Genomic DNA, 18,867 nt, shown 5'->3' with positions numbered 1-18,867 from the left:
TGATAACCAAAATCAGAATCTTGAAGAAATAATTACGGAGTCATGATCTGGAACTTCTTACTGAAGTATCAAAACCCCCCCCATTTTTAGATATGTATCAAATTGTTTATTATGGTTTTTTGTAATTTAGAACCTACTTCTGGAATTTTCTTCTTTCTCATTTGAAACAACATTTCTTAAAACTTGAATAATTACATTGAAACCATTACCAGAAAACTGGTTAGAAAGTAGATATTTTAATGACAATAATACACATAACTCTTTATCATGAATCCTTGTAGCTGCTACTACTTTCTCTTCGTTGGCATAATTGAAAAGCTTTCTCAGTCAGCAGAATTCTGCACAGAAGGTGGGGTCTCAAATTATTTGGAATTACCTAACAATTTTCTATGCAAGTTATTAGCACCTTGACAAAAAAGAGTGGCATTTTGTTGTTCAGTGCTGCAAAATAATACCTTATCTGAGAAAATAGATGGTCTTCAAAAATGTGCAAATTTGCAAAAGCCTTATCTTTATTGCAATAAAATTTCCAGGACTGAAAATCTGAAAGCCCTAACAAATTTTCTACTTCAGTTGAAAAATAACTGATGAAGAATATAGAGGTGAGTCTGGCGTCCTTCTTATGATTTCTTCTCTTCTAACTGTTCTAATGTATGGTATTTTAATAGTATGATCTATAAATGTGTCTAATAAGTGGGGAACTTTTAGAATTATTGAACAACAGAAAGGAAATATTTTAACTTCAATTTATAAAAATTAAGGGTGAAACATTATTTGGAACTGCTTATCTGTCAAGGTTTTCACTAAAAGACCTCTGAGGTTCTTGGTGTCAGTAAGACTTCTTTTAGTTTTCTTATACCTGCAGATTTTTTTCTCAATTTCACTATCATGTAAAAGGATTACCATGTAATTTTTTATGGGAGGTTTTTTTGTTGTGGTTTTGCTTTGGGGGCTTTGGTGTTTTTTTCAGTGTTTGGAGACATTTACTCCTTATCAGGAGGAAGTTTTATCCTGGCTTCTTCTTATGCTGTTATATATCAAATTAGCTCCTATGAAAAATTAATTTCTCCCCATGCCAACCTTCGAATTGGAGGGTCGTCCAGAACCAGCGAGAGCTCTGCAATTAGCAGTTTGGCACATAAAGGGAGAAGGAGAAATGTCTAAATGCCCATTTCTAGCAAAAAAACCATGTAGCTTTCTCAATTCCCTGACTCTTCGCCCCCCCACAGGGAGATGGAATTGCTGCAGCTCAGTCCATTTTTCCTTGGGAGAACAAATGAGTAAAAGGGAGATGATACTGAAAAAAAGGGAGATACTGATGCCAAGACAAAAGCAGTTAGAGCAGAGGGAGGTGCAGATAAGGATGAATGAGACCAAATCACTGTGAACCTTCAAACCCATAAAAAAAGAGGAGAGAGAAATTGAAGCATGATGACAGGTAAGGAAAGGGAAGGCTGAGAAATGACGGCCAACAAAGTACAAGTGTAAAGGCAAGCGAGCGTTTCCAGAAATGATTATTTACCAGCAAGGATGCTACAAACACCAGGGGCATCTCACTGCAAAGAACTGCGGTGTCATCATGGAGAGCAATGACTGACATCAGTGATTTAGTTCTCATGAGATCCCCCAGGCCAAGACATGGGCTGCAGCCAAAAGCTAATGAGCTCTCATGACATGAGGCATGATCTGTTAGGTTTCTCCTGCACAACTGTGAAACTAAGGCTAGGGGACTGTTTATTTTCATCACAGTATCATTTACAAAGGCTTTCCAAGCTAATTCCCTTTTGGCAAAATGCATTCTCTCTTTCCATGTCAAAAGAAAGCTATAGTTTGCAACAGAGGCCAACATTGTTTAGACTCCAGTCAAATTTGTTTTTACATTTGAATGATCTGCCTCTTAGCCTACAGGCTCTTCAGCATTTGCAGTGTTATATTAGATTAAAACTGTATTGTTTAAAACATTCACAGGGCTTACATACTCTGCAGAATTTGCAAGAGGTCAAACTCACTGGGAACTTAGGAAAAATAGGAGGGTGATACCACCCTGTCATCATTCTCATTACTGCCAAGTACATGGTTTCATCTTTCCCTGATCCTAATAAAACTTTCCTACCAACTTGCATGGTTCAGAGTCATATCCAAAAAACACTAATCACTATAAAGTCTGTGTCAAAACTCCCTAGGGCTTGTCTCTGTTTAGTCCAAAATCCTTTCCATTGATGAAGTCATGTCAAAAAGGACAGAAAATACATATCAGTGGGATTTGTGCATATATTTATTCTTTTTTTGCACTGTCTTTAGTTTAAAGGGCTTCTAATTTAAATCTAAATCAAGACTGTTCGGTTGTAAATGTAAATGGAAATAATGACTACATTTCTAAGCAGATACTAGATAATTATTAATTTTTCTTGGTTTATCTTTATCTGTAATTAAAAAAATCTTCCAAATCTGTCCCTGCATTTTGAATGGAAATAGAAAATAGTTAATAATTATTACATTTGTGTTGTCATTATTCATTATTCTTCAGCATTATTGACAACCAAGTTTCTAAAACACTTAATGTGTTGCAGGGCATCCATTTCCAGTTTCAGTTCTGCCAGGTTCGTACTTATTTGAATCTAATGCCTCAAGCCTTAGGTAAGAGCTTTGACCAGTGGGCTCTTCAATGGAACTGCATCAAAAAAGAAGCCTGAAGAGATCCAATCCAGAACTGTGGACTAGGTAACATACTTAATGTGGTAAACTGGATTTCAATTAGCCACCCAGTAAAGGGGTTTGCAGAAGCTTTTTTGGGGAACTCCTACAGAGTTCCCCAATTATTATGGTTATTGCCTAATCCAGTTGGTACCACAAACATTTCTCAAATGTTTGGGATATTAGAAAGCTTTTTCTCACCCAACTATCAAGCTAATGGGTGAGTTTATGGGTTTTTTTTTCTGATTTCCAGTTGATTAGTCTGTGTCTCCTCTTTTAAAAACAATACAAGTAACATAACAGATCAGAGTCAGACTGTAGTTGCCTCAGTTATTCTAAGATGAAAAGATCTGTTACTGACTTCCTGTACAGTAGTTTTTAAACATTCCTAGTAGTCTTTAATGTACTTTGAGTGAACTCCTTGTACCTACAGTGTAACTGGAAAATCTTGCTGATTACGTAAATCAGACCCCTTAAAGATACTTTGATCCAGAGTCAACAGATTCTTTTAACTGAGGGTGCACAGACCAAGGACTCTATTGCTGCAGGGTCCTGTCATTATGGTCATATCTTCCTCCTTTGGTTGTCGTATGTAGATCAGGTCATCTTGGAAGCAGACATGAGCTTCAGTCACCTCATCTCTCTCAGAAGTGCCTATAGCTACTGCATATATGAATATTTTCAATAATAATCTCATTTAAATAATAATCTCATTGAGGTGTATAGGCAGAGTGCACTAAGTTGTCTTAAGAAGAGTTTTATGGAATTTTTATACTTGAGAGCCAAATCCTTGATAGTTATTCAAAGGCAGTGAGTGGTTTATGCTCTCGCTTTACCTTATCTTAGCTGTACAGCAGTTTCATAGATCCTAAAGATTTACCTCTTAAAACAGAATGAAAAAGGAGTTTTGCTTTCACAAAGCAGGGAGTCATTATTATGCCACTCAGTGATCAAATATGTGGAGAGAAGTGATTGCTGGCCTCAGGTGTCTGAAGAAAAGCTGCACTTCCATTTTAGCTGTACCCTCTAACTCTTGTCGCTGAGACCTGAGTTGGAATGAAGTCATGTTGAGGGGTCAGTCCTGCCTGGGTGAAACAATGGCCTGAAGTTGTGTCAGGGGAGGTTTGAGTTGGACATTAGAAAAAGGTCCTTCACCCAGAGGGTGTTTGGATCCTGGAACAAGCTCTCCAGGACAGTGGTCACAGCACCAAGGCTGATGGAGTTCAAGAAGCATTTGGACAATGCTCTCAGCCACATGGTGTGACTCTTGGGGATGGTCCTTGCAGAGCCAGGAGATGGACTTGATGATCCTTGTGGGTCCCTTCCAGATCAGCATATTCTGGGATTCTGTGATTCTATGGTATAATTGATAGGAATAGGAATGGGATAGAAGCCAGCCTACAACAGAGGAGTACATGCAGTAGCTCAAAGCAGAGCTGTCCCTTTGGCAAAGAAATTCAGCTTTTTCTATTGACAACCAAAAGTTTGAATTTATTAAAATAATTTTCTGTTGTGATGAGGAAGAAATGGGTTTGCAGTGCACAGGGGGGATTCTGGCATAACAAATCAAGCCTTTTTCCATCCAGAAACTGTCCCATCATTTCCGCAATGCATTCATGCTTCAGAAATCAGTTTTCAGTGCTGAGTACATGGAGGACGCAACATGATCAGGGAATGCCTTTGACAAAGCTGGTCAGCTGCACAGTGGGGATGAGAACTGGGATTAACTGCAGCTCTAACACCACAGACAAATGAACAGGGCCTCCTCACTGAGTCAGTCTTTCTCAAGGGAGTACCAGGAGCAGTCAAACTCGCAAGATGCTGCACTGAAATAATCATTGGAGCACTTGTTTGGACATTTCAGGTCAAGAATGACCTGAGAGTAAAGTAACCTCGCAGCCTCAGGCCTGTGGGTACAGATTACCATGCCCCGAGACATGGCATGGGCACCAGAGCCAGACCTTGCTTTGCACTTATAGAAAGGTCAAGAGGGAAGAAAGTCAAGGGAAGGAGTTGCATTTCCTTGAGTCAGGCATCAGAGAAAGGCCTCCCTGTGATTTGTACCAAACGCGCAACCTTGTATCAAAGAGGCCCCCACAAGAACAGAGCTCAGCAGCAAAGGAAGCCATCCCAAGTCACAGGAGGGGATCTCAGGGAGCAAAGCATCCATGAGTCACAGCACCCAATTGGATGTTTGACAAGGCTTTGGGGGCTTCTGCCTGCTTTGGAAAGGAGGTCCCTGGAGACCCATTGCAGAGAGGTGGGCCTGCATTTTGGGGGTGTCGGGCCTTTGGTTGTGCGGGGGCCATTTTGAGTCCCTGAGCTGGGGTGGGGACAAGGGGTGGGGCTGGCCTGGCTGTGATGTGCTCTGGTCCCTGTGACATCACAGGGCTCATGTCACAATGGGGGCAGGGGTAAGCGGCCCCAGCAGGTAACGCTGCCCCAGTCCAGCCTGGGCAAGCGACGAGTGCGCACAGGAGGGAAGCTGCACCTGAGCGAGTGGTTCTCTCTCGGAATTCAGGAGCGACTTTTCACAGGAGCATCTTGGGTGTGGAACGGTGCTGCTGCAGGGGTAGTGGGACAGGCCTTGCTACTTGCCAACTGCCTGGGCCGTCTCCTTCCTGCCCCAACTTTCCTGCAGCTCCCATCCACCCCTCCCACCCTGCCCATTCCAACCCCCACCCCACCCCCTAAACAACCCCTCCCTTCCTTCCCTTTCAGTCCCACTTAACCCCTTGTCTCCCTAATCCTGCAGGCCATGGAGGCCTTAATAGTCCTTGTCCTCCTTGTGCAAACCCTCATCCAGTACCCACACGTGGTGGCTGATGGGCTGGATGAGGCCACCCGTTTGCGCATGGAGATGCGTGAGAAGTATCTCAACCAGGAAATGACTCGGCTGCTGCAGGAGCTGGAGCAGAGCAGCCTGGAGCCCGGTGTCAGAGCCTGGGGAGCCCTGCTCTGGGCTACTTTGGAGCAGTGGCACTTCTGGGCTCTTCTTGCAGTCCTGGGCCTTCTCTTGGCACTGGGCTTTAGCCTCAGGAAAAGGAGCCGTGAGCCACACGGCAGTGCACCACAGGAGAATGCCAGCAGCAACTTGGAGGTACAGGAAGATCAAGTTAATGGCCGTGCAAATGTGGAAGAAAACAATGCTGCTGGAAGAGAAGAAAGGAAATATGGTGCAAACGGAGACCAAGAGCAAGATCCTGACAGTAAGGTTGGCAGGTTCATAGAGGAGTGCATACGCTGGCCTATTCTGGACAGAGGTTGCATGATAACTGACCTGATAGATGATTTGACACGTGCCTTTGGACACCACTTGTCAAGTCGTTTCTACCCAGTGCCACAGCAAGCCATCGGCATGGGCAGTGCCTTTGAAGGTTGGAGTCCCCGCAAGGAGGCTGTTGTGTACCGTGTCCTCGTACCCCTCAGTCCTCCCCCGGGGCACACCTTCCACCTGGAGCCAAACACTGCAGGAGGCATACCAGGAAAGAACTTCTGCATCCGTGTGGAGCAGGTCCACATCCCTGAGGAAAAGCTGCGGAGGAAGAAGAAGTCCATCCTCCTCTACAACCTCTGTACTCGTTCCTACCTAGATGTGGAGAAAACTACCCTATGGTTCCGTCTGATGGTGAGAGCAAGTTGGTGGCGTTTGCCTCAGTCCAACCATTGGCATTTAAAGTTGCTGCCCTCCAGCCGCTCCTGTGCATTCCGGCTGATCAAAGGCGGAGAAAGCTTCTGCGTTGAGGTGCTGTTTGGGCTGCAGCAAGGAAACTCAGACATCTATGTGAGCAGCCAGTCTAGAGAGGCCCTCTTCACCCCAAGCACAGTGTGGCCGGAGACCTACGGCATGGCAGAGATGAAGTTCTTCAGCCACATTGCCCGGCAGGCTCCACCTGACAGCTGCCACCTCAGATGCCTGCAGCTCTTGGCCCGTGCTGGGGTGGGCAGAGCCTTTTCCAATTATACCCTCAAGACCATCATCATGCACCTCCTCAACACCATCCCCATGGCACAGTGGGGCAGGAGGCATTGCCGCCAGCGGCTGCTGGATAGCTTGGATTACCTGCGCTGCTCCCTGCAGAAGAAACGCCTGGACTGCTTTGTCATCGGCAACCAGAGCATCCCCCTGGAGATCGACTTGCCTCCGCACTTCCAAACGCTTCAGCCACCCAACCTTTTCTGGCACCTGGCACAGGATCCAGATGCCCACAGAGAGGCCTGGCAAGACTTCTTTTTCCTCCGCTATCGGCTCCAACAACTGCTCACGGCCATTGACGGAGAAGCCAGCTCTGCTCCGGTGGCTCACATTGCTTAAATGAAGAGCTCAGAGTAGCAGTAGCTAATATCTTAGTAGTTAATTGTAGTTAGTATATTTTTCCCCAGAAAATAGACAAGTAATTCAATCCATCACACAACAACCGGTGAAATACCAATTGGATACCGCCCCCACTTTAGGAGAAACCCTCAAGGCCATACAGCAGGGGAAAATCGGCAAGGCAGCTGGGGTCGACAGAATTCCACCCAAAATCTGGAAACACGGGGGTCTTGCACTCCATACCAAATTTCACGAGTTTGTGGTGCGCTGTTGGGAACTAGGCGAGCTACCATCAGACCTTCGAGATGCAGTCCTCATCACTTTGTATAAGAAGAAAGGAATTAAATCTGATTGCTCAAATTACCGTGGTATTACTCTGCTCTCCATTGCTGGTAAAATCCTGGCAAGAATACTCTTGAACAGACTAATACCCGCTATTGCCGAAGGAATTCTTCCTGAAAGTCAGTGCGGTTTCAGAGCCAACAGGAGTACCACAGACATGGTGTTTGTCCTCAGACAACTGCAAGAGAAGTGTAGGGAACAGAACAAAGGTCTCTATGTAACCTTTGTCGACCTCACCAAGGCTTTCCACACTGTGAGCAGAAAAGGTCTGTGGCAGATTTTGGAACGTTTAGGTTGTCCCCCTAAATTCCTCAAAATGATCATCTCACTCCATGAGGATCAGCACGGCCAAGTCAGATATGGCAATGCACTTTCCGAGCCCTTTCTAATAAAGAATGCTGTGAAACAAGGCTGCGTGCTAGCACCAACTCGATTCACAGTCTTTTTCAGCAGGAGGCTCCAAAGGGCCACGGCAGACCTCGAGGATCAGGACGGTATCTACATTCGATACCGTACTGATGGAAGCCTTTTCAACCTATAGGCGACTGAAGGCCCACACCAAGACCTTAAAACATCTTGTCCGGGAGCAGCTTTATGCTGATGACGCCGCCCTGGCTGCCCACACAGAAGCAGCTCTGCAGCGTTTAACATCCTGCTTTGCAGACGCTGCTGAGCTCTTTGGGTTGGAAGTCAGCTTAAAGAAGATGGAAGTTCTTTATCAACCTGCACCTCAGGAAGCCTTCCATCATCCCCATAGCACCATTGGCCAGTCCGAACTTAAATCATACAGAGTTGGGGCACTTGTTGACAGCAAATCTAGAAGTAGCTCTTATGCAGTTAGTATATTTTTCCCCAGAAAACAGAGAAGTAATTAATACATAGTTGGGGTTCTTGTTCCCAGCAAATCTAGAAGTACCTCTTATACAAGTGGTATATTTTTCCCCAGAAAATAGATAAGGCATTAATATATAGTTGGGGGACTTCTTCCCAGTAAATATAGAAGTAGTTATTATGCAAGTAGTATATATTTCCCCAGAAAACAGATAAGTAATTAATACATAGTTGGGGCACTTGTTCCCAGCAAATCTAGAAGTAGCTCTCATGTAGTTAGTATATATTTCCCCAGAAAACACAGAACTAATTAATACATAGTTGGGGCACTTGTTGCCAGCAAATCTATTAGTAGTTCTTATGCAGTTAGTATATTTATCCCCAGAAAATAGAGAAGTCATTAATAGGTAGTTAGGGGATTTTCCCCAGGAATCTGCAACCTGATGTCCTGTTATTTCCATTAAACATATTGTTTCAATAAAACTTACTCTTTCAAAATCTGGACTGGTATGTTCTTACTGTACTTGACCTGACCTATAGTGCCAAATTGGTTGGAATCGGAAATCAAGCCCAGTTGCACCCAGCCCTACTCATGTCTGAGGACCTGCTGGAACTCCAGGGGCTTTCTTCCCTGCTAAATGTCTATGCCTCGAATGCATCAGACACCCGATACGCTCCCCAGGCAGCCGGTGCCACACAAGTGGGCACCCTGGCTCCAGAGAACAGGCTGCTCTCTTGGCACTAGGATTTGCTGCTGCCCCTTCCCTTCACAGCCAAAGCAGACTCGGGGCACTCAGAGCTGATGCAGCTGAAGAGCCCGTGGAGGCTGACTTCAGTGGGGACGCTGGGCAAGGAGAAAGAACTTGACATTTGGGACAGCGTTCACATGTGTTATGCTTTCCCCTCCGATCACAAAGCACCCTCTGCAGCCAAGGGGAGAAGGTGGCCACTTAGCTCCTAAAAGTAAACACTCTTCTCAGTTGCACTCCTGCATGCAATGTTTCCACATCTGATATTCACCTTTGCCACTCTGGCAAGCATTAGTTGCCTCAAATCCTAAAGAGTTCCAGAGCGTGTGTCACGTGCAGACTGTGAGGAGGGAAAGCATCATCACTCTCATTTACAGGGGACTTAAGGGACTATTCCATGAGTGCCCTGGGAAGATCCTAGCAGGACCTCAAATCCATCAGAGCCCTCGGAGCCCAGGGCTGCCATCTTTCCCTGGCACTTTGGCAGCCATCCTTTTGGGGAAAGGTGTCCCTTGTCAGTGGGACAGGAGCAATAGAGAATTCAGCAAAGGCACTTGGACAAAGCTTTGGGTGCCCCACATTCAATTCAGACCCTTGCATACACTGAGATGGCATCTCCAAGATCAGGCAGCTGGACCTCATGCACGGCTTCATGTCACGCTGGAGACAATGGCAGAGACTTTAGAGAAGCAGCTGCCTCCTGCTTCCGAAAGTCACCCAGACTTCAGACAAAACTCATCTCCTCCAGCCTTCCCAGCAAACCAATTGGTGTTCTTTCTCTTGACAAGAAGCTAAAAATTATCCCATTTGAAGCAGAAGAGCAACTGGAGGAGCTGTGCTCTGGCCAGCCTAGCAGGCATTTTGTTTCAGCAGGGAAGGACAAACCCTTGAATTTAAGGGAGATGCCTCCCCTTTTAGTCAGCTTGTTGCCTGGATGGAACTTCTGCCCAGATTGATCTCCGATCGTGGAAACTGCCCATCCACTCTGCTTCTCTCCCTCGCTCTCCCTCCTTTTTCTTGCACTAAACCACAATCCTATAATTTAAAAATCCCTCCCTGTCCTTCGTCTGATGTGCCTTGCACAGGAACTGACAGTGCAGCAACCATGGACTTCCTGGACAGAGTCGCCACTCCCAAGTCAGAATTAATTGACTCTGGCATTTGGACATGACAATTTCAGCAGCTTCAACAGAGTCAATTGAGCACAAGAGTCAAATTCAAAGGAATCTCTGAACAGCAACAGAAGCCTAGAGATCACCAAGGAAGTGATCCGACAAGGAGTAAGAAAACCCTTCATTGAAAAATTTATTCCCTTTGCCGTGGTGTTTGAATAGAGCTCTTTTAGCCATCCACAGATCCGCAGAATGGATCCACAGATCCACAGAAAAACTGTTCTTCTCCAATCCCTGCAGTGTCAGTGTCAGCCGGTCACCAGTAAACAATCACAGCTCTAAAAGGATCCCACAGAGGCTTATGCTAGAGATGAGTAGTCTGAAATACACCTGCAGGGCCTAATCACCTCCTCTTTTTGATGCTGCACTCTGCCATTTTTGGCCCACAATTGGCTCTTTGGTTCCAAATGCAGGCAATGCAACAGCCACCAGCACAGGCTGGGATGGGGCAGAATGGGGGGATGTTGTCACAGGGGGCCCTGCCTGCAGTGACCACCCACAGACCAGTCATTCTCCTCAATAGGTTGATTGGTGATTTATTAGGATGATTGTTATCGCTATTTACCCCTCAAATATCCCTGGAATACAACACCAGGGGCTTTGCTGGCGCATACAGCACTCGTACCAAACGTGCGGCCTTGGATCAAAGAGGCCCCCACAAGAACAGAGGTCAGCACCAAAGGAAGCCATCCCAAGTCACAGGAGGGGATCTCAGGGAGCAAAACATCCATGAGTCACAGCACCCAATTGGATGTTTGACAAGGCTTTGGGGGCTTCTGCCTGCTTTGGAAAGGGGGTCCCTGGAGACCCATTGCAGAGAGGTGGGCCTGCATTTTGGGGGTGTCGGGCCTTTGGTTGTGCGGGGGCCATTTTGAGTCCCTGAGCTGGGGTGGGGACAAGGCGCGGGGCTGGCCTGGCTGTGATGTGCTCTGGTCCCTGTGACATCACAGGGCTCATGTCACAATGGGGGCAGGGGTAAGCGGCCCCAGCAGGTAACGCTGCCCCAGTCCAGCCTGGGCAAGCGACGAGTGCGCACAGGCGGGAAGCTGCACCTGAGCGAGTGGTTCTCTCTCGGAATTCAGGAGCGACTTTTCACAGGAGCACCTTGGGTGTGGAACGGTGCTGCTGCAGGGGTAGTGGAACGGGCCTTGCTACTTGCCAACTGCCTGGGCCGTCTCCTTCCTGCCCCAACTTTCCTGCAGCTCCCATCCACCCTTCCCACCCTGCCCATTCCAACCCCCACCCCACCCCCTAAACAACCCTTCCCTTCCTTTCCTTTCAGTCCCACTTAACCCCTTGTCTCCCTAATCCTGCAGGCCATGGAGGCCTTAATAGTCCTTGTCCTCCTTGTGCAAACCCTCATCTAGTACCCACACGTGGTGGCTGATGGGCTGGATGAGGCCACCCGTTTGCACATGGAGATGTGTGAGAAGTATCTCAACCAGGAAATGACTCGGCTGCTGCAGGAGCTGGAGCAGAGTAGCCTGGAGCCCGGTGTCAGAGCCTGGGGAGCCCTGCTCTGGGCTACCTTGGAGCAGTGGCACTTCTGGGCTCTTCTTGCAGTCCTGGGCCTTCTCTTGGCACTGGGCTTTACCCTCAGGAAAAGGAGCTGTGAGCCACACGGCAGTGCACCACAGGAGAATGCCAGCAGCAACTTGGAGGCACAGGAAGATCAAGGTAATGGCCGTGCAAATGTGGAAGAAAACAATGCTGCTGGAAGAGAAGAAAGGAAATACGGTGCAAACGGAGACCAAGAGCAAGATCCTGACAGTAAGGTTGGCAGGTTCATCGAGGAGTGCATTCGCTGGCCTGTTCTGGACAGAGGTTGCATGATAACTGACCTGGTAGATGATTTGACACGTGCCTTTGGACACCACTTGTCAAGTCGTTTCTACCCAGTGCCACAGCAAGCCATCGGCATGGGCAGTGCCTTTGAAGGTTGGAGTCCCCGCAAGGAGGCTGTTGTGTACCGTGTCCTCGTACCCCTCAGTCCTCCACCGGGGCACACCTTCCACCTGGAGCCGAACACTGCAGGAGGCATGCCAGGAAAGAACTTCTGCATCCGTGTGGAGCAGGCCCACATCCCTGAGGAAAAGCTGAGGAGGAAGAAGAAGTCCATCCTCCTCTACAACCTCTGTACTCGTTCCTACCTAGATGTGGAGAAAACTACCCTATGGTTCCGTCTGATGGTGAGAGCAAGTTGGTGGCGTTTGCCTCAGTCCAACCATTGGCATTTAAAGTTGCTGCCCTCCAGCCGCTCCTGTGCATTCCGGCTGATCAAAGGCGGAGAAAGCTTCTGTGTTGAGGTGCTGTTTGGGCTGCAGCAAGGAAACTCAGACATCTATGTGAGCAGCCAGTCTAGAGAGGCCCTCTTCACCCCAAGCACAGTGTGGCCGGAGACCTACGGCATGGCAGAGATGAAGTTCTTCAGCCACATTGCCCGGCAGGCTCCACCTGACAGCTGCCACCTCAGATGCCTGCAGCTCTTGGCCCGTGCTGGGGTGGGCAGAGCCTTTTCCAATTATACCCTCAAGACCATCATCATGCACCTCCTCAACACCATCCCCATGGCACAGTGGGGCAGGAGGCATTGCCGCCAGCGGCTGCTGGATAGCTTGGATTACCTGCGCTGCTCCCTGCAGAAGAAACGCCTGGACTGCTTTGTCATCGGCAACCAGAGCATCCCCCTGGAGATCGACTTGCCTCCGCACTTCCAAACGCTTCAGCCACCCAACCTTTTCTGGCATCTGGCTCAGGATCCAGATGCCCACAGAGAGGCCTGGCAAGACTTCTTTTTCCTCCGCTATCGGCTCCAACAACTGCTCACGGCCATTGACGGAGAAGCCAGCTCTGCTCCGGGGGCTCACATCGCATAAATGAAGAGCTCGGATTAGCAGTAGCTAATCTCTAAGTAGTTGATTGTAGTTAGTATATTTTTCTCCAGAAAGTAGATAAGTAATTACTACATAGTAGGGGCACTTGTTCCCAGCAGATATTTAAGTAGGTATTATGCAAGTAGTATATTTTTCCCCACAAAATAGGTAAGTAATTAATACATAGTTGGGGCACTTGTTCCCACCAAATCTAGAAGTAGCTATTGTGCAGTTAGTATATTTATCCCCAGAAAATAGACAGGTCCTTAATAGGTAGTTAGGGGATTTTCCCCAGGAATCTGCAACCTGATGTCCTGTTATTTCCATCAAACTTATTGTTTCAATAAAACTTACTCTTTCAAAATCTGGACTGGTATGTTCTTACTGTACTTGACCTGACCTATAGTGCCAAATTGGTTTGAATTGGAAATGAAACCCAGTTGCACCCATCCCTACTCATGTCTGAGGACCTGCTGGAACTCCAGGGGCTTTCTTTCCTGCTACATTTCGATACCTTGAATGCGTCAGACACCCTAGAGCCTCCCCAAGGAGCCGGTGCCACACAAGTGGGCACCCTGGCTCCAGAGAACAGGCTGCTCTCTTGGCACTAGGATTTGCTGCTGCCCTTTCCCTTCACAGCCAAAGCAGACTCGGGGCACTCAGAGCTGATGCAGCTGAAGAGCCCGTGGAGGCTGACTTCAGTGGGGACGCTGGGCAAGGAGAAAGAACTTGACGTTTGGGACAGTGTTCACATGTGTTATGCTTTCCCCTCCCATCACAGAGCAACCTCTGCAGCCAAGGGGAGAAGGTGGCCACTTAGCTCCTAAAAGTAAACACTCTTCTCAAGTGCACTCCTGCATGCAATGTTTCCACATCTGATATTCACCTTTGCCACTCTGGCAAGCATTAGTTGCCTCAAATCCTAAAGAGTTCCAGAGCGTGTGTCACGTGCAGACTGTGAGGAGGGAAAGCATCATCACTCCCATTTACAGGGGACTTAAGGGACTATTCCATGAGTGCCCTGGGAAGATCCTAGCAGGACCTCAAATCCATCAGAGCCCTTGGAGCCCAGGGCTGCTCTCTTTCCCTGGCACTCTGGCAGCCATCCTTTTGGGGAAAGGTGTCCCTTGTCAGTGGGACAGGAGCAATAGCGAATTCAGCAAAGGCACTTGGACAAAGCTTTGGGTGCCCCACATTCAAATCAGACCCTTGCATACACTGAGATGGCATCTCCAAGATCAGGCAGCTGGACCTCATGCACGGCTTCATGTCCCGCTGGAGACAATGGCAGAGACTTTAGAGAAGCAGCTGCCTCCTGCTTCCAAAAGTCACCCAGACTTCAGACAAAACTCATCTCCTCCAGCCTTCCCAGCAAACCAATTGGTGTTCTTTCTCTTGACAAGAAGCTAAAAATTATCCCATTTGAAGCAGAAGAGCAACTGGAGGAGCTGTGCTCTGGCCAGCCAGCAGGCATTTTGTTTCAGCAGGGAAGGACAAACCCCTTGAATTTAAGGGAGATGCCTCCCCTTTTAGCCAGCTTGTTGCCTGGATGGAACTTCTGCCCAGATTGATCTCCGATCGTGGAAACTGCCCATCCACTCTGCTTCTCTCCCTCGCTCTCCCTCCTTTTTCTTGCACTAAACCACAATCCTATAATTTAAAAATCCCTCCCTGTCCTTCGTCTGATGTGCCTTGCACAGGAACTGACAGTGCAGCAACCATGGACTTCCTGGACAGAGTCGCCACTCCCAAGTCAGAATAAATTGACTCTGGCATTTGGACATGACAATTTCAGCAGCTTCGACAGAGTCAATTGAGCACAAGAGTCAAATTCAAAGGAATCTCTGAACAGCAACAGAAGCCTAGAGATCACCAAGGAAGTGATCCGACAAGGAGTAAGAAAACCCTTCATTGAAAAATTTATTCCCTTTGCCGTGGTGTTTGAATAGAGCTCTTTTAGCCATCCACAGATCCGCAGAATGGATCCACAGATCCACAGAAAAACTGTTCTTCTCCAATCCCTGCAGTGTCAGTGTCAGCCGGTCACCAGTAAACAATCACAGCTCTAAAAGGATCCCACAGAGGCTTATGCTAGAGATGAGTAGTCTGAAATACACCTGCAGGGCCTAATCACCTCCTCTTTTTGATGCTGCACTCTGCCATTTTTGGCCCACAATTGGCTCTTTGGTTCCAAATGCAGGCAATGCAACAGCCACCAGCACAAGCTGGGATGGGGCAGAATGGGGGGATGTTGTCACAGGGGGCCCTGCCTGCAGTGACCACCCACAGACCAGTCATTCTCCTCAATAGGTTGATTGGTGATTTATTAGGATGATTGTTATCGCTATTTACCCCTCAAATATCCCTGGAATACAACACCAGGGGCTTTGCTGGCGCATACAGCACTCGTACCAAACGTGCGGCCTTGGATCAAAGAGGCCCCCACAAGAACAGAGCTCAGCACCAAAGGAAGCCATCCCAAGTCACAGGAGGGGATCTCAGGGAGCAAAGCATCCATGAGTCACAGCACCCAATTGGATGTTTGACAAGGCTTTGGGGGCTTCTGCCTGCTTTGGAAAGGGGGTCCCTGGAGACCCATTGCAGAGAGGTGGGCCTGCATTTTGGGGCTGTCGGGCCTTTGGTTGTGCGGGGGCCATTTTGAGTCCCTGAGCTGGGGTGGGGACAAGGGGCGGGGCTGGCCTGGCTGTGATGTGCTCTGGTCCCTGTGACATCACAGGGCTCATGTCACAATGGGGGCAGGGGTAAGCGGCCCCAGCAGGTAACGCTGCCCCAGTCCAGCCTGGGCAAGCGACGAGTGCGCACAGGCGGGAAGCTGCACCTGAGCGAGTGGTTCTCTCTCGGAATTCAGGAGCGACTTTTCACAGGAGCATCTTGGGTGTGGAACGGTGCTGCTGCAGGGGTAGTGGGACAGGCCTTGCTACTTGCCAACTGCCTGGGCCGTCTCCTTCCTGCCCCAACTTTCCTGCAGCTCCCATCCACCCTTCCCACCCTGCCCATTCCAACCCCCACCCCACCCCCTAAACAACCCCTCCCTTCCTTTCCTTTCAGTCCCACTTAACCCCTTGTCTCCCTAATCCTTTAGGCCATGGAGGCCTTAATAGTCCTTGTCCTCCTTGTGCAAACCCTCATCCAGTACCCACACGTGGTGGCTGATGGGCTGGATGAGGCCACCCGTTTGCACATGGAGATGCGTGAGAAGTATCTCAACCAGGAAATGACTCGGCTGCTGCAGGAGCTGGAGCAGAGCAGCCTGGAGCCCGGTGTCAGAGCCTGGGGAGCCCTGCTCTGGGCTACTTTGGAGCAGTGGCACTTCTGGGCTCTTCTTGCAGTCCTGGGCCTTCTCTTGGCACTGGGCTTTAGCCTCAGGAAAAGGAGCCGTGAGCCACACGGCAGTGCACCACAGGAGAATGCCAGCAGCAACTTGGAGGCACAGGAAGATCAAGGTAATGGCCGTGCAAATGTGGAAGAAAACAATGCTGCTGGAAGAGAAGAAAGGAAATACGGTGCAAACGGAGACCAAGAGCAAGATCCTGACAGTAAGGTTGGCAGGTTCATCGAGGAGTGCATACGCTGGCCTGTTCTGGACAGAGGTTGCATGATAACTGACCTGATAGATGATTTGACGCGTGCCTTTGGACACCACTTGTCAAGTTGTTTCTACCCAGTGCCACAGCAAGCCATCGGCATGGGCAGTGCCTTTGAAGGTTGGAGTCCCCGCAAGGAGGCTGTTGTGTACCGTGTCCTCGTACCCCTCAGTCCTCCCCCGGGGCACACCTTCCACCTGGAGCCGAACACTGCAGGAGGCATGCCAGGAAAGAACTTCTGCATCCGTGTGGAGCAGGTCCACATCCCTGAGGAAAAGCTGAGGAGGAAGAAGAAGTCCATCCTCCTCTACAACCTCTGTACTCGTTCCTACCTAGATGTGGAGAAAACTACCCTATGGTTCCGTCTGATGGTGAGAGCAAGTTGGTGGCGTTTGCCTCAGTCCAGCCGTTGGCATTTAAAGTTGCTGCCCTCCAGCCGCTCCTGTGCATTCCGGCTGATCAAAGGCGGAGAAAGCTTCTGCGTTGAGGTGCTGTTTGGGCTGCAGCAAGGAAACTCAGACATCTATGTGAGCAGCCAGTCTAGAGAGGCCCTCTTCACCCCAAGCACAGTGTGGCCGGAGACCTACGGCATGGCAGAGATGAAGTTCTTCAGCCACATTGCCCGGCAGGCTCCACCTGACAGCTGCCACCTCAGATGCCTGCAGCTCTTGGCCCGTGCTGGGGTGGGCAGAGCCTTTTCCAATTATACCCTCAAGACCATCATCATGCACCTCCTCAACACCATCCCCATGGCACAGTGGGGCAGGAGGCATTGCCGCCAGCGGCTGCTGGATAGCTTGGATTACCTGCGCTGCTCCCTGCAGAAGAAACGCCTGGACTGCTTTGTCATCGGCAACCAGAGCATCCCCCTGGAGATCGACTTGCCTCCGCACTTCCAAACGCTTCAGCCACCCAACCTTTTCTGGCACCTGGCTCAGGATCCAGATGCCCACAGAGAGGCCTGGCAAGACTTCTTTTTCCTCCGCTATCGGCTCCAACAACTGCTCACGGCCATTGACGGAGAAGCCAGCTCTGCTCCGGGGGCTCACATCGCATAAATGAAGAGCTCGGATTAGCAGTAGCTAATCTCTAAGTAGTTGATTGTAGTTAGTATATTTTTCCCCAGAAAATAGAGAAGTAATTACTACATAGTAGGGGCACTTGTCCCCAGTAGATATTTAAGTAGGTATTATGCAAGTAGTATATTTTTCCCCAGAAAATAGATAGGTCATTAATAGGTAGTTAGGGGATTTTCCCCAGGAATCTGCAACCTGATGTCCTGTTATTTCCATTAAACATATTGTTTCAATAAAACTTACTCTTTCAAAATCTGCATTGGGGTGTTCTTACTGTACTTGACCTGACCTATAGTGCCGAATTGGTTTGAATCGGAAATCAAGCCCAGTTGCACCCATCCCTACTCATGTCTGAGGACCTACTGGAACTCCAGGGGCTTTATTTCCTGCTACTTTTCAATACCTTGAATGCGTCAGACACCCTAGAGTCTCCCCAGGCAGCCGGTGCCACACAAGTGGGCACCCTGGCTCCAGAGAACAGGCTACTCTCTTGGCACTAGGATTTGCTGCTGCCCCTTCCCTTCACAGCCAAAGCAGACTCGGGGCACTCAGAGCTGATGCAGCTGAAGAGCCCGTGGAGGCTGACTTCAGTGGGGACGCTGGGCAAGGAGAAAGAACTTGACATTTGGGACAGCGTTCACATGTGTTATGCTTTCCCCTCCCATCACAGAGCAACCTCTGCAGCGAAGGGGAGAAGGTGGCCACTTAGCTCCTAAAAGTAAACACTCTTCTCAAGTTCACTCCTGCATGCAATGTTTCCACATCTGATATTCACCTTTGCCACTCTGGCAAGCATTAGTTGCCTCAAATCCTAAAGAGTTCCAGAGCGGGTGTCACGTGCAGATTGTGAGGAGGGAAAGCATCATCACTCCCATTTACAGGGGACTTAAGGGACTATTCCATGAGTGCCCTGGGAAGACCCTAGTAGGACCTCAAATCCATCAGAGCCCTCGGAGCCCAGGGCTGTTCTCTTTCCCTGGCACTTTGGCAGCCATCCTTTTGGGGAAAGGTGTCCCTTGCCAGTGGGACAGGAGCAATAGCGAATTCAGTAAAGGCACTTGGACAAAGCTTTGGGTGCCCCACATTCAATTCAGACCCTTGCATACACTGCAATGGCATCTCCAAGACCAGGCAGCTGGACCTCATGCGTGGCTTCGTTTCACGCAGGAGACAATGGCAGAGACTTTAGAGAAGCAGCTGCCTCCTGCTT

General features: G+C 48.8%; 3 protein-coding genes and 1 long non-coding RNA gene across 4 annotated transcripts; 3 read left to right on the top strand and 1 right to left on the bottom strand.

The window, feature by feature from the left end:
* The first annotated feature begins 5,179 nt into the window (after positions 1 to 5,179).
* Positions 5,180 to 7,009, top strand: LOC116788455 (inositol 1,4,5-trisphosphate receptor-interacting protein-like 1). The gene has a single exon (XM_032691297.1). It carries the CDS (start codon positions 5,453 to 5,455, stop codon positions 7,007 to 7,009), a length of 1,557 nt encoding a protein of 518 aa, XP_032547188.1. The 5' UTR covers positions 5,180 to 5,452.
* Positions 7,010 to 11,536: 4,527 nt separating this feature from the next.
* Positions 11,537 to 13,035, top strand: LOC116788843 (inositol 1,4,5-trisphosphate receptor-interacting protein-like 1). The gene has a single exon (XM_032692032.1). It carries the CDS (start codon positions 11,552 to 11,554, stop codon positions 12,977 to 12,979), a length of 1,428 nt encoding a protein of 475 aa, XP_032547923.1. The 5' UTR covers positions 11,537 to 11,551; the 3' UTR covers positions 12,980 to 13,035.
* A 1,837-nt stretch (positions 13,036 to 14,872) lies between these two features.
* LOC116788844 lies at positions 14,873 to 15,967 on the bottom strand. The gene is made up of 2 exons (XR_004357788.1): positions 15,464 to 15,967; positions 14,873 to 15,041 (listed from the first exon to the last, which is right to left on the bottom strand). It is a non-coding gene; the product is annotated as an uncharacterized LOC116788844 (long non-coding RNA).
* A 115-nt stretch (positions 15,968 to 16,082) lies between these two features.
* Positions 16,083 to 17,761, top strand: LOC116788454 (inositol 1,4,5-trisphosphate receptor-interacting protein-like 1). The gene has a single exon (XM_032691296.1). It carries the CDS (start codon positions 16,083 to 16,085, stop codon positions 17,637 to 17,639), a length of 1,557 nt encoding a protein of 518 aa, XP_032547187.1. The 3' UTR covers positions 17,640 to 17,761.
* Positions 17,762 to 18,867: the final 1,106 nt, after the last annotated feature.

This window comes from Chiroxiphia lanceolata, chromosome 6 (genome assembly GCF_009829145.1).
Source record: "Chiroxiphia lanceolata isolate bChiLan1 chromosome 6, bChiLan1.pri, whole genome shotgun sequence".
Lineage (NCBI taxonomy): Eukaryota > Metazoa > Chordata > Aves > Passeriformes > Pipridae > Chiroxiphia > Chiroxiphia lanceolata.
Note: the sequence above shows the minus strand (reverse complement) of the source record. Positions and strands in the feature narration are given on the sequence as shown.